This window comes from Hippoglossus hippoglossus, chromosome 15 (assembly GCF_009819705.1).
Source record: "Hippoglossus hippoglossus isolate fHipHip1 chromosome 15, fHipHip1.pri, whole genome shotgun sequence".
In the NCBI taxonomy this organism is placed as follows: domain Eukaryota; kingdom Metazoa; phylum Chordata; class Actinopteri; order Pleuronectiformes; family Pleuronectidae; genus Hippoglossus; species Hippoglossus hippoglossus.
In genome coordinates, this window is record NC_047165.1 from 13253320 (window position 1) to 13267969 (window position 14650).

The 14650-nt window shown below is 43.7% G+C and overlaps 1 protein-coding gene across 24 annotated transcripts in view; it reads right to left on the reverse strand.

Annotated features, from left to right (window-relative positions):
* dst (dystonin) overlaps positions 1 to 14650 on the reverse strand; it is a 108739-nt gene that overhangs the window by 21973 nt on the left and 72116 nt on the right. For 22 of the 24 annotated variants that reach the window (XM_034609552.1, XM_034609566.1, XM_034609563.1 and 19 more), the window contains 12 exons: positions 14269 to 14468; positions 13651 to 14149; positions 11841 to 13309; positions 4618 to 4779; positions 4243 to 4413; positions 3777 to 3943; positions 2684 to 2843; positions 2154 to 2480; positions 1904 to 1988; positions 754 to 995; positions 438 to 644; positions 185 to 304 (listed from right to left, as the gene is read on the reverse strand). In XM_034609552.1, coding sequence (XP_034465443.1) covers positions 185 to 304; positions 438 to 644; positions 754 to 995; positions 1904 to 1988; positions 2154 to 2480; positions 2684 to 2843; positions 3777 to 3943; positions 4243 to 4413; positions 4618 to 4779; positions 11841 to 13309; positions 13651 to 14149; positions 14269 to 14468 — 3809 coding nt within the window. The remainder of the gene's footprint in view (positions 1 to 184; positions 305 to 437; positions 645 to 753; positions 996 to 1903; positions 1989 to 2153; positions 2481 to 2683; positions 2844 to 3776; positions 3944 to 4242; positions 4414 to 4617; positions 4780 to 11840; positions 13310 to 13650; positions 14150 to 14268; positions 14469 to 14650) is intronic. The other 2 variants (XM_034609565.1, XM_034609573.1) reach the window with 1 other exon arrangement.

Sequence of the window (14650 nt, forward strand, 5' to 3'; positions counted from 1 at the left end):
TGGATGTGCTTTAAAGAAATGGAGGCCTGTGTCTATCCACACACACAAACACACACACACACACACACACACACACACACACACACACACACACACACACACACACACACACACACACACACACACACACACACACACACACACACACACACACACACACACACACTATGATTGACGGCCTCACCTTCTGTGCTTGGAGCTGAGCTGTGTTTTGGTCTTGCTCCAGCCTGATCTCGCCCATCGACAGCAGCTTCCTCTCAGCGTCAGTCAGCCAGGCGAGTTCAGCATCTGCAGCCTGTTCGAACTGGAAACGCACAAAAAGGATATGAAACATTTCAATTTCTAATAAGAAAGTAGAACTGAAAGGTAGAAGATAATAAATGAAGAAGAGAGAAAGCCATTTGAGGAAAAAAGCTGTTTATTAATGTCTGGTTTACCTGCTGCGACTTGAGTATGTCCGCGTTGATGTGGTCGACCTGCTGGCTGACGGTGTCACGCACGGCTTGATACCGCTCATTATCTTCAGTGATCAGCTTGTCCAGACCCTCGCGGGCGTGCCACGGAATCAGATCCAGGAGGGAACCACTCAACTCATTCAGCTTGTCCATCACAGCTTTTTGGTCTTTGGCCTCCTTCAGCAAGGCCTTGACAGAAAACATGGAAAACTGTTTGAGAATTACAGCCACAGAGATGAGTATATTTAAGGATTCACTGTGTGTTAGGCGTATTTCATATTAATGTGGAAACATGTACCTTTTGCCTGCTTTGTGCGTGAGTGAGCTGCTCTCCCACCGGCTCCTGATCAGCGAAAGCACTGATCTCGGCCTCTGCTTTCTCGAGCCAGGAGTTCAGGTCCTCATGATTGTGGTGCAGCTTCGAGGAGAGACTGGAAACTCGCTCCAGTGTCTTCAAAACGTTGTCACTCATAGAGTTTATCTCAGCATATTTAGATTTTATACCGTCCAATTTGCCTTGAATAACAACCACCTCGTCACCTATGAATAGAAGTAATAGAATACATTATAAAACATTAATTAAAGGAGTTTTCTATGTCTGCTGGAGTATGGGCAAGCACAGCACAGTAGTTATAGACTCAGCAATAAGGTTTGATAAATAAGGTGGCAAAAAAATTGGATTTTCTCATTTGAAAAAAAGACCTTGCTGTTGTTGAGCTGCCTCCTGAATATAGTGAGAAACCGTATGACCCCACTCAGACCTGGTATGAACATCCCTCCTGAAAGTGTCAGCACTAAGAACAGGTGACCCACATATGTCCTCAATACGTCCTGAGATCAGATCACTCAAACCACATTTGGACGTGGTCTGGAACGCATGTGGCCACTTTCTGTAACTGCTGTGTGAACATTGATGTGTCCTGTGCCACATATGAAGGGCCGCCTACTCAGTCTCTGAACGCTAGACTTTGAACATATTTTACTTCTTTTAGTGTCCATACGTTGATGTATTTGTGGCCACCGACACAATACTGACACCACCACATAATGATTGATACTTTTCTAAATTGGTAAAATCTTTCTTAATAGCTTCATTCATTCAGTCCCTCCTGACTAGGCTCGCTCTCTTTCTCTCTATTTATCTCTCTCTCTCTTTTACACAGACACACACACATTGTCAAACATATCTGAGTAGAACCAACATAATTTGGTCTTTACGAAAACAAATGACGTACATGAGTATTTGCATTTAGAGCAAGGAAGTGAGATCCGATCACAGGAGACACACTCAGGACGCATCTTAATGCCAAGTGTGAAGAGACGGACTCAACACTGTCCACTTGTGATTGATCTCTCAGGATTGATGTAAATACCAGATCTGAACCATAGGTCTGAAAAGGGCCTTTGATGTGTATTACACAATAGGAAACTCATAAAGTCCCTCATACCTGTTGTTTGCTTCAGTAGCTCCATCCCGTTAGAGACGGCTTGGTCAACATTCTTCTTCCTCAACTCAATATCACTTTGCAGTGCCTACAAATAAAGAGAAACAAACTTAGAAATATATTTAGAGCGACAAGAAACACTTTAAAGTTTAAATAATATATGAAACGAAAATGACATCAACTGAAACATGATTGACTGATGCAACTTAAATAAAAAGACAGCATATTGCTTGGCCTGGGGAGGAGTGTGTACCCGTTGTTCTGCCAGCTGCTTTTCAAGAACCTCTATTTTGTAGTCCTCCACGGACACTTCGCTCAGCCTCGTATGTGCCTCGCTGAGCCAGTTCATGAGGGCCACTTCGTCTTCGCCGAACAGCTGGGCGTTTGCCAGAGCCTGCTGCAGCATCTCGGCTTTCCTCCTGCACCGCTCCTGGAGCTCAATGTAAGTGGCCTGTGTGGCGTCCAGCTTAGACTGGACAAACGCCTTATCGTCCACCGAGCTCACATTTTTGAGCATCTGGCCCAGACTGACGGCCTGAAACAGGTCTTTACTGTGACTCATAATCTCCTCCTCTAAGGCCTGACCGCACAGGGATGGGGGGACACACACCAAAGGAAAATGACACAAACAGAAAACACACACACACAGAAAACAGAAATATCAAACTGAAAATTAATGAAAAATGAAACGGAGTGGAGAAATGAAAAGCACAAACCTAAAGGCAACAAGCAAAATGAACCAAACACATGATGATGATGATGATGTGTGATGATGGATATTACCTTATGCTGAGAGATCTGATCTTCCAGCTTAGCTGTCTCGGTGCCGACTGGCTCAGAGTTGCTCAGATGTTTCTCTGTGGCGGCCAGCCACTCGCTCAGCGGCTCCAGAGTCTCATGGAACTGCTGAGTGACCACTAAGATGCTCTCCAGGTGTTTGTGCCTGACACACAATGAAAACATCAGCAACTGACAAGGAAAAAAGTGCTGTCTTCTCATGGAAACTTTCCACAAAACCTATTCATAAATATTAATTTTTATATATAAATACAGTTAAATGGTGCCTGTATTAGTCTATTGTCATGATTTGAGAATAATATGCTTCATTAAACGATTGATACCACTCTTAAGGGCAAACTTGATGCTACAGCTAGCAGCTTAACTTAGCATAGCACAAAAGGAAGAAGCAGCAGGCCTCGCTCTGACCAAACCATAGACTAGTATAGAAAGATGGATGACACGTGAGCTCCCCAAAAGTGAAGCCAACGCATTTTGATCGCCTCCTAGTGGCTGATCACATAATAGGTCATCAATCCTGCCTCCTCCATGTTAGTGGATGGGACATGGACCAAACTAAAAAGTCAAAATACCTGTAAAATATTTTTTTCTCAAAGATGGTTTCTGTCGTTTAAGTAGTTTTTTATCACACTGATGTTTGTTCAAGTCGTATATATGTTTTAAGCTTAGCTAACTGGCTGCAAGCTGAGGCGTCATATTTACTGTACAAACAGGAGGCTTGTATTAAAGGTTCAGTGTGTAGAATTTAGTGACATCCATTGGTGAAGTTGCAACAATTTATATTGTTTAGACGATCACACACTAGTGAACACATCACTAGTATTATTTTATATTCAATTACTGTCAATAGATCCCTTTCACCTAAATCTTACACACTGCACCTTTAATTGCCTCATCTAATTCTTGGCACAAGAAGTAAAAAGGTGCCTTTACTAAAATGTCATACTATTCCTTTTAACTTCAGTGTGAGGAGAGTCAAGGTGAATTTAGTCTGGCATTGTTAATGTATAAATATTTACAGTAAAATTTAATTGAGGCCAAAACACAAAGCGTGTTAGTATTACATGTGTTTACAGACCTGTTCTCAGCCTTCTTGAGCAGAGCGTCCCACCTCTGCCCAAGGCATTCCATCTCTTTTGCAACCTTCTCCTTATCCACAGACTCGGCCTGTTCTGCGAACTTCCCTCCCTCTTTCTTTATGAGCTCCACTGTCGGTTTTCGGTCATCCAGCAGTCTCTGTAAGAGCTGTCAAAGGCAAACAAAGGAGGAGAGTTATAGGGCTCCTTTAGCATGTTCTGACCACCAGCGGTGCTTAGTGGTGAAAAACAGTAAATCTAACAGGCTCAAATTAAGTGTGCATTAAAGTAAAAGCTTTGTGCTCCACACTCTTGTTTAACAATGGATGTCAATTAAATAAGATGAACGGCAAAGTCATAATGTTTCATGGATACATTAGAGTAGAAACGGAAAGATTAGAATAGAACCGCTGACGTGTTCAGTGTTTCTATGAGCTCATGTGTTTGTCCAAAATGATACCAGCTTACTTTCTGTTCTTGAATCTGTGCCTTGACCACTTTGAACTCTGCCGATGGAGGTTTCTGATTGGCCACTAGCTCCTCTGTGTCAGTCAACCAGCTGAGCAGGGACTCCAGAGCATCCTGGAACCTCCCACAATGCAGCAGGGCTTCGTGCAGTTGGGCTGAACGTTCAGCAATCTGCAGACCACATGGTAAATATAGATGACACCTGTTTTGAGGCCAAGTTGAAACAGCTCCACAAAAACCCATCAAAGGATTCCACTTTAGCAAACAGTAAGAACCAATGAGTCATTTAACTGCTAACGTCTCTTTGTGTTTTCACTAATGACTGAGGGTAAATATCAGCCAGTCAAACTGGTAATATACAGTATGATGAATAACCTTTTTATTCAAAGTGTTCCACTTTGTGTTGACACCCTCCAGGTCATCCTCCAGCTTCTTGGTGCTGGTGCCCTTGGCGGCGGTTTGGATCAGGCCCTGGCCGAGGGAGTTAATGTCTTGAAGCTGCGTCTGCAAGGGATCAATGTCCCCTTTCTGGAAAGCCTATATACAAATGGAACAAATCAGAGTAAACATTTTATAAGTGCTCAAATTACAAGGTTATCAATCCTATTTGGAGGTTCATTAAACAGTTTATTCCACTTGTTCCAAGACCAAGTATTTGACTGATGAATTACTAATTTAATGGATATTTCAGATCTGGACCAAATTAAATATTGTATTTATTCAGGTTTTTAATTTCAATGTTGCTCTCTTTAATTACTTTGTAATCTGAAATAATTTTCTCATGTTGAGATTTACAATGATCAATTTTTAGTCTGTTTTCAAGCAAAATTATTTTAAAAAAACTAAACATTCTCAATGACAGGATTTGCTGCCTTTCTTTGGCTTTTGGTCAGATAAACAATATATATGAAGAAATCCACTTAGGTTCTGAAACTTTGTTTCAATAATTTCTGACATTTCATAGACATGATTGAAAAACAATTGACTAATTGCTGATGAAATGAATCCTTAGTTGTAGTCCTGATTAAAAAAAAAAAGGGATGGACATTACGCCAGGGAGTTCTCCCACTTCCTGAAACACAATTACCACGACATCAGGTTTAGTGTTCAAATTCAGCTGACATAAACAACTCTCTAACCAGTCAGCAGCTTCTAAAAGGGCAGGGCACAGTTTACAGTTACAGCTGTGCACAATCACACCAGAAGGCTTCTGGGCTGAACTGGTGAGTAAAACCCAATTCACCCATGTAATCAGATATACAGCCAGAGAAAAACTCTTTTATAAAGGCGTATCATCTAGTGAAACCTGCAGGACAAGATAAAAAGCAGTTTTTTTGGGCACCTGTGGGGAGAAATAACCCATGGGGTCGATCTCAGGACAAGTAGTGATGGCATTCAGTATGGCCTCTATCTCGTGCTGTCCTTTCAGCCCGAGTGCCTGTAAACTTTTGGGCAGACAGGCCTCCACTGACTGCAGGAACTCCTCCAGCTCCTCCATGTTGTACTCCGATTCTCCGTGTTGAACAGTGCATGGTTTTGTCAGCTGGCTGCTGTCTATGGGTAGAGTTACAGAGTTTCCGTAAGTCTCAGGCTCTGTCACCACCACACTGACCAGCTCACAGTCATCCTGACAGGAAACATCCTCCAACAGCTCGGCAGTGGAGAGCTCATCGTAGTCTGTTAAAGTCCTGGAACGCCATCCACAGCTGTCCCTCTGAGTCTTGTAGGCGGACCCTGAAGATGACCTCTCTGTGTGGTATTTGTATTCTCCATTGCTCACTGCATCTTTTCCATTGAGCGCACCCACACCAGATTCTGGCTTTTGCGACTCTTTGATTAGGCTACTACTATGATAAAGAGACCTGTTGTGTCTGACAGGTGAGAAAGGAAACTCCTCCTGCCCCGAGCTGAGCGATCGCAGGGTTTTCAGGTCGCCAGACATGTGCATCGCCTCAGAGGACGACAGGCTCCTGGTCCCGGGGCCTGATCTTTTATGGGACCGATGACCGTGTTGCTCCCTCTCCACAGTGGGACTGTACAGACCTGAGTCCTCCTCAGATGTCAGTGAGCTGGTCATACTCTGCCCTCTCCTGCCGTTGATCAGCCTGGGCCGCTCCGCGCTCCCAGAGCACAAGGTTCCACTGCGACTGGCATACTCTCCCAGATTAGTGGGGGCAAACGTCCTCCATGACCTCCGGTGATGAGGGTGGTCCTTCTTCTCTCCTCCCTGGAGTCGTGACTTGGACGGCACCACATCTGTCGCCCTGATTATGTTCCCATTGAGTTTAAGTCCGTCAAAGACAGCACGCTCTTGCCCCAGGGCCGGCTTTCGGCCCCGGTGCTCAAATGAACTCGAGGCAGAGAGAACCCCATTTCCGCACAGGCTCCTGAGGTCTAACGTGCGGTGCGTGTAAGGTAAGGTGCCTGTGAAGTGCCGGGAGGAGAGGCTGCCTTTAGAGCCCGAGTCTATCTGCTCATTGAGCCGGACGGTGTCATAAATGGATCTCTGGGGCACATAGCAGTCGTCAATGTTCAGGTCCTCCTCCTCCCCCTTCCCCACACAGGAAGGGTTTTGTCTGAGGCAATCTGGTCTGCTCAGCGGTTTGCCCATGCTAAAACAATTGTCACCAATCACTCAGTATAAAAAAAGACCAAGGATATAGTGAAATCCTTTGAGGTAAATGTTGCTTTAGTGCAAATGAAGTAATTTAAAAATGTGACCAATTGACATGACAAGTACTGTGCAAACTAAAAAAATATTCTCCTCCTTTAAATGATAAGGTCACAAATGAATGTTTAAAGTGTCCACTTCTTTTTCAAAATAAAATCTACACACACTTGCAAATATAGCAACTAATATAAAATAAATCCCAAACAAATGCTAGGACTCTACAGCAGCTTCATATTCCATATTAGGAATGGAAATCCAGTCTTTCAATTGTTACCCATCCCACATATATTCCTCTAGGCTCTTCCCTGTGCATTGCCAGAACTTAATCAGGATAGTCCTCTGGTCCGGAGTGTTTCTTTTTCCCTGCAGCATCCACAGGAGTTAGAAGAAAATGTTCAGTGCAAAGTGAAAACATCCACAGACAAATCCGGCGGCAGGCTCGAACTGAAAACCAGTGTGGCAGTCCTGAGGGGAGCTGGTACTCCTGGATAAACAAAAAAGCCTGGCCTCGCTCTCTCATCGCTCCGCTCGCAATGACAGACACCCTCCCTGGCAGAGGGTTTCATGCCCCGCCCCCCGCTCATTATTCAGACAACATCTGCCACAACTCCATTTGTGCTCAGAGCCGCTACAGCACATGTTGATTGGTGGACGCATGACCCTCCACCCCCCTTCATCCCTCCCTCCCTCTCCTCCCTTTCTAATTCCCCCTTATGTCTGCATGGCCCATATCACTTCACATCTAAGCCATCTTCTTCATCCTGACACAATCACTGACTTTTTCTCCTTCTTCAGTGACTGAGGGAATGGGGAGGGGAAACATTACGCCCCAGCTTTTCTACATCTCAAGAAAAAAGAAAAAAGAAAAGAGAAAAGAAAACCTAGACGAGCAGGCAGCAGCGTTCCCACTGTGATGACATCACACTATTGAAATAGATACACATTTTCCCTTTTCTCTCCCTTTGCCCTCTGTTTTCTTCCTGTGGACAATTTTCTGTGGACCCTGCAGATAATTCTTAATTACTGTGGAATGCTGGGGGGGGGGGCCACAGGTCCCAGGTAATTTAACACCGACGGCTCTGCCAAGTGCATGAAGGGGCTTTTTATTTCCAGTGACCGGGTTAGGAGAAGAAAGGACGATGGAGGAGATAATAAATGGAATTTATTTTGTTTCCTCGATCGTCTGTACCACAGTTGTTCGGTGAAAATCCTGATCCCAAACTTTTTGTGCAGTTCTGCACACATGAGGAGAGACAGAAAGAGGACACTGGCAGAGATAAATAAGCAGTTAAAGATCTGGTAGGATTTTTAAAAAGGGATGTTCAGCCCCTGAAATCTGCATTCATTGGAAATGTAATAATTCTTCTGGTGATTTCCCTGGTTGTTTCAGGTCCCTTTGTCCTAATCTGTGGTCCTCTTCGAACCTCGCATCAATGCTTTTTGAGCAATTTCAGAACAAAAGTTGCAGAGACCAAAGGTCGAAGCTGAATAAAGCTCTTTCAACGGCATCACTCATCAGCCTCTCCAAATAATCACGCGCAGAAATTTCTACAAAAGCACAGAGGCTACTAAAAGCCAAATCTCTGAGTCAGACAAAGAGGAACATGTGCTCGTAAAGTGGATTATCAGATCTCACGAGTGATAAATCCAAAATAACTTTTTATTATTTGTCTTCTTTTGTTGATTGTTTTGAACAAGAAACTTTTAATAAAATGAAAATCAAGTTTTCTTGATTATTTACTGACTTGTTTCATGGTTTCCAAAAGACATATATATATATAAAATCGTAACCATAATGACATTAACCTTTCTTGGAACAGGTTGGTATCTACTATTAAGAAGGCTCTTTGCTGATTGGACGCACACATTTCTGTTTCGTTAAGAGGAAGGAAATGCTAACAAATTGTGTTTTGTGACTTGTCAATGTGTTTTCAGATTTTTCTATCGTGTTTTGCAATGTAGGACCACCACAGTTTACCATCATTGGTGACCAAGAAAACCACATTAAAAAAAGTTTTCACAAATCAATAACATTTGCTGCAGATAAATTTCTTTGCCAATAGACAAGATATCAGTATTTGTATGATTGCTTCAGTTGTGATCTTGCAAACCAAGCAGGCTAGGACAACATTCCCCTTTTAAGTGATGGGTTTTCAGAGGACTGTTTTCAAACTGGTCTTCTGGCATTAAGCTTGAGAACTGCTTTAATACTTTACATTTTAGGTCTCCATTGGAAAATAAAGGCTAGAATTTTTTGATGGATCGAAAACTCAACAAAACTGTCTCACAGCAAAACAATGTGCCCTCTACATGTATACACACTCACCCAAAGAGGTTTCATGTTTCACGTGTCATTTTCTGTTGCAGTGACTCAGCAACAATACGAGGTCCTAATGACACCTTTTTACCGTCAACTTCAATCCCATTGGTTAGCTACGGTATGATTCAGAAGGTGGAACTTCCTTTTTGCAGTGAAAGACACGCTGATGTAATGTCTGAACACTGAGAACAGACACCCACGCTAACCCCCCAGTAGTGTTGAGTCACTGGAGCTGCTCTTTAACGTACATGTAAAGTTATACTTACACCAGGACCTCCTCAGCAAAGCTTCAACACATCTCATGATGGAAAACAAGAGTAAACATGTGAAGTCAGGCGTGTCTCTAAATCTAAACTTCACCTAAAATGGTAAAAGCACATGAAAGGGGTGAATCCGAGCGTGAGTTTATTTCTTTCTCACCAGCCGCCAATGAAGCCCACTAAGTCAGAATATGAAAAAATCATATAAATGTTTTCATGCCACAAATAAATATAGAGTTTGACTTTTGCTGGTGCTGACAGCTCTCTCTCTCTCTTCTGATGCCGAGTACTGAGCACAAAGGGGATTTTCCACCGGCAGCTGAGCCTGTATGTGCCCTCTCATCCCAAACCAGAGACAGGACAAAGAGCGGGGGTGAAAACGCGCACCATGACAACACTGCTCCGCGACAATTTGAATCAATCACTTCTTTAATAGTTATCCTGCAGGGCCTCAATACTAAACTCCTCACAACAAATTCCATGACACCCCCCACATACCCCAACAATGTTTTAATCCACGTAACTCAACAAAGGTTTTGGATGTAGCGCCGCTATGCGAGTACAGCTCCCCCTTAAATGAAAAAAAAAATCCCTTGACCTACATCTTAGGAAAGATCTGTGTCATTTGCTTATACACGGCTGTTTACATTGTTTTATTGCAACGCGATCTAATACTAACAAAAAAAGAGAAGTGTTTCGTAATTTAATCTAAATATAGGTTAATCCTTTTTCGGAAAAGTCCACAGGAATTTACAGGCTTTTAAAATATTTTGCATCTGCCTGTAAATCTTCCTAATGGCTGCCCCCATTGTTTAAATTTCACTGATACCAACAGAGACCTCTGATATTTTAGAAACAATAAGAGACAGAGGAATCCTTCACTTTCATTCTTAACAAAATAAACAAAGACATAAAGGGAATATTATATAGCCCTTTGGGATTATCTGTAACAAATGAAATAATCTACTACTGGTGCATAATGATCCATTTTAATAATTAACATCCTTCATTTTCAAAAATGCAGATAGAAGCATCATTAACTATGCAGGCAGAATTACATCATAGTTAATTGAACTAAATTACTGAACCTTTAGCACAAGCTTAAATGGACACTTAGCCTTGCACTTAATGCTGCAGGATTTTATTTCACTATCCATCACTTCAAGAGGCATCTATGTCAAAATAGTCACATTAACACCAGGCTACTCTGAGCTGAGAGTCTGGGATAATGTCGGGCTGCGAAGGTTCACAAGTCAAAGAACAACAATATCAATGTTAAGAGATCAGGATCCAGACCCAGCTTAATTAATGAGTCAAGAGACGCCCTGCTGGCCGCCACCTGGCTGTGAGGGTCCGTCCCTCCTGCACCATCATTGCATATGGGCCGCAGCTCTTTTGTTACCAACAGATGCCCTGAAAGAAGCAGCAGTCCCCTGGGGATAGCCACATACGTAGCAAGTGTCTTCACTATAGAGCCTGTGGGCAATCTGCCACAATGCAAGGTTTCTGTGGAATGACAACTGCTAATATATTGTTTGTATACATTTGGATTAATATCTTAAAAGGAATACGAATAATAGGACAGATTACAGCCTTTAGCCTGGATAATTCAAGTAGCATTTATCAATAATTGCTAATCTGAAAAGCAAAGGAGGCAGTTAACGATGAAAAAAAAAGATGGAACTTGTTTCTTTAAAATCTGATTTCCTCTACAAAATCAAGGGTAAGCATCTAATTATGTTTGACACTGATCAATTTTTTCGTAAAAAAAACGAAATGTAAAATTAGTTTAAATATGCTAGTATTTTTTCAGTTTAAAGATATAAGGACAGCACTAGCAACACACACATGCACACGCACAGACATGCAGGTTTGCGCAGCAATCCTTATCAGCACTCTGCATTGACTTAAGCCTAACCAAAATCTCTCAGAAATGATATTTGGCTTTGAACGTCCAGTTTAAAACTGGGCCTTTAGCCCCGATGGGGTCTACCGGTCCTGACAAGTTCAGTGTTTTAGCTGGAAAAGGTCCTTAAGAGGTGACAAAAAGGAGCACACACACACGCAAACAAGCTTGGTGTGTGAAAAGATAAAAAGTCCCACAAGAATAATTATGTCTTCAAGTTCACGACTGTAGCAACTTGTACTGATCCCCTGAGAGCACAAGATGAACAGGTGCAAATGTAATGTGGAGCAAACTGTCAACATTGACCTTTATGCTGCTATTTCACACTTATTTAATCGAACAACTCACTCTTTGCAACCAGAGGACTGAAAATAAAACCAACTGAAATTCTTTATTTAGGCCTATGCAACAAGACAAATGTCAAACATAGGGACACTGTACCTTAAAGGCCTCCAGCTGTTTGTTTATGACGTCTGTCTCCATGGCGACCGCCTCCTGGGTTGCCTCCTTGTCCACAGCTCTGCAGAGTTTATCTTCCGTGTGGTGGAGTTTGCCGTACAGCTCCTCGAGCTTGGTGAGCGAGCTCTGCACCTGCACCTCTCTGCCTTTGGCTCTGTCCAACAGTTTACCGCACTGCTTACTCAGAGCATCCAGGTCTCTCTTCAGGCCCAACAGGTCAGGGGATGTTTCCGTCTCTAGCATCTTCTTGCAGCTGTCTCCAGCATTGGCCGTGTTGGCCATCAGCTCCTGCAGCTTAGCCACAAAGCTCTCAATGTTGTCCTGCTGTTCTTTGAGAGTGGCCAGGTCAAGATCCACAGGAGCCATGCTGTCCAGCTCATCGTCCAGGTCTGTGAAACTGGTGTACATCTCACGAATGCTGATTTGGAACTGCCCGATACCCTGCAGTTTACCCTCCAACACTTGGCACGTCTCCTCTAGCTTCGTGTTCAGGGTGCTGTAGTCTTTTTCTATACTGTCAGCCTGCAGTAACAGGTCTGTCACTCCATCAGCATCTGGGACATTTACTACAAGGTCCTTGGACAAGCTCTTCAGGTGCTCAACTTGGTTCTGCAATCCCTCTAAGCTCTTTTGTTGGGCTTTCATGTTGGTCAGGTTCTTGTTGCTGTGACCCTGCACTCCCTGTGATTCATAGGCCTCCACCTGCTTCTTAGCTCCCTCCAGTTGAACCTTTGCCTCCTTATAGGTATCGTTAAATTCTTTAACTGTGTGGGAGATCTTCTCCAGGGACTCTCTCTTGCTCTGCAGACCCTCCACTACATTGTCCACCCTTTTGCAAATGCTAGCCTTCTCCTCTTTTACAACTTGAGTGTCTGTGTTGGCCACCTCAAGAAGACTATCTGCGGCTGTGTTGTGCTGATCCACTATCCGCCTGTGCTTGTCAACATCCTTCTGGAGAGCTTTAACCTGAGAAATGGAGCCCTCAACAGCAACAGGGTCAATGGCGAGTTTGACTCGGCCCTCGCTAGCTTCACACTCCTGAATCCATAAGCTGAGCTTCTCTGCATGCTCCTGATACTTCAGAGATCTCTGCAGAGCAGTCTGGAGTTTATCAGCCTGCTCCGCAGAACTCCTCTTCACCTCCTCCCAGTTGGAAGAGAGGGTGGAGAGCTGCCCTTGCAGAGCCATCTTTTCTGCACCATCAGTGTTCTGCATGAGCATCTCCCCTTCCCCGACAATTGTGTTATATACGTCTTCATGTTCTCTGAGAGCCTTCTGGAGATTGCTGTGCTCCTCCAGGGTTTGTTGCAGGATGTCTGCTTTGGCAGAGATGGGATGGGGCTTAGAATGGTCTTGAATTTTCTCACCCAGCCATGACTGGAAGTCTTTGGAGGTCTGATGGAACTGCTGAGAGCTGGCAAAGGTCGAGTTCAGTTGCTGGATTCGTTTTTCTAAAACAGAGAAATTTGGTCATTAGTGTGTTAAATGTTATTACACATTTTACACAAAAAACAGAACCAAAAGGAGGATAGGCGTATCGCTTTTCATTCCACATCTCTGACATAGCTCAGAAATCAATCTCATTGTGAACCAACTATGCTGAATTCTAAAAGTAGTGACTTGGCCAGAGTTCGAATATTCCACAAGAACAATTTTGATAAAAACAGTTTAGTATTTTAAGAAGTTGTTGTCATTGTATAAATATACGCTACAGGGACTCAACACAAATAGAATCATTTCTTCTTTCCAAACATTACAACACTACATTATTAGATTAAGTTACAAGACCAACCTGCTTTCTCTTCCAGCTGTTTGAAGGGCTTGCTGACACTCTCCAGCTGCCTGACTAAGTCTGCTTTCAGATAGTCCTCGGTCACCATCGCTGTGAGCTCTGTGTTGATGGCCTCAGCCTCCTTCAGCTTCTTCCTCTCTTCCCTCAGCTGAGCTGAGAGGTTGTGGACGTCCTCCAGCTGCTTCTTCACAGCATCGGGCTGGGTGCTGTGGCCCTGATGGCTGGTGAGCTGATTCTCCAGCTGAGTGGCGGTCTGACCGACACTCCTCAGCAACTCCTGAAACTCCCCCGTCTTTACCACGGCCTGGTCGATGAGTTTGTCTCTCTGGTCCAGCTGCCCTGTGATGCCTTGCCACTTTTGGGTGACGGCAGCTAGCTGGTCCCTCACCAGTTTTCCATTTGAGGGGTCCTGGTTGCCTGAGGAGCTTAGGATGGCTGAGGCAGCCTCTTCAAGCTGCTCATATTGAGGTTTGCGGCTCTTAAATTCGTTCTGGAGGATCTAAAGGGAAGAAATAGATCGAGATGAGCAGAGCAATCTATCAGAAAACTAGATGAAATTCTTATTCAAAAATTGTGTAAAACCCTCAAATCAGTACAAACTACTGGTACAATGCTTACCTGAACCTGCTGTTTCTGCATTTTGAGCATGTTCTGGTCTATCGAAAGGGGTCCAAGGACAGTCATCATCAGCTCCTTCTCTGAAAGCCACTGACCAAGCTGCTGCTCGGTCGTCTGGAAGGTGTCCAGGTTCTTGTTGGATTGCTCCAGGTTCTGCTTCCTCTGCTCTATGGAGCCACTGATGTCTGCCCAGGCAGCATCTGAGCAGGAGGGCAGAACGATCACACAAATAGACATTAGTCAGCACAACAGCACCTTCTCATCCACTGTCCTACTGTTCACTAAGCAAACCTCTCACTGTGCAGGACTTGGCACTGAGAATGTGTTAATTTAACTGGTGTCGCAGAGAGCAGCTACTGAGTCGGGGAAAGATGGAGGTCAT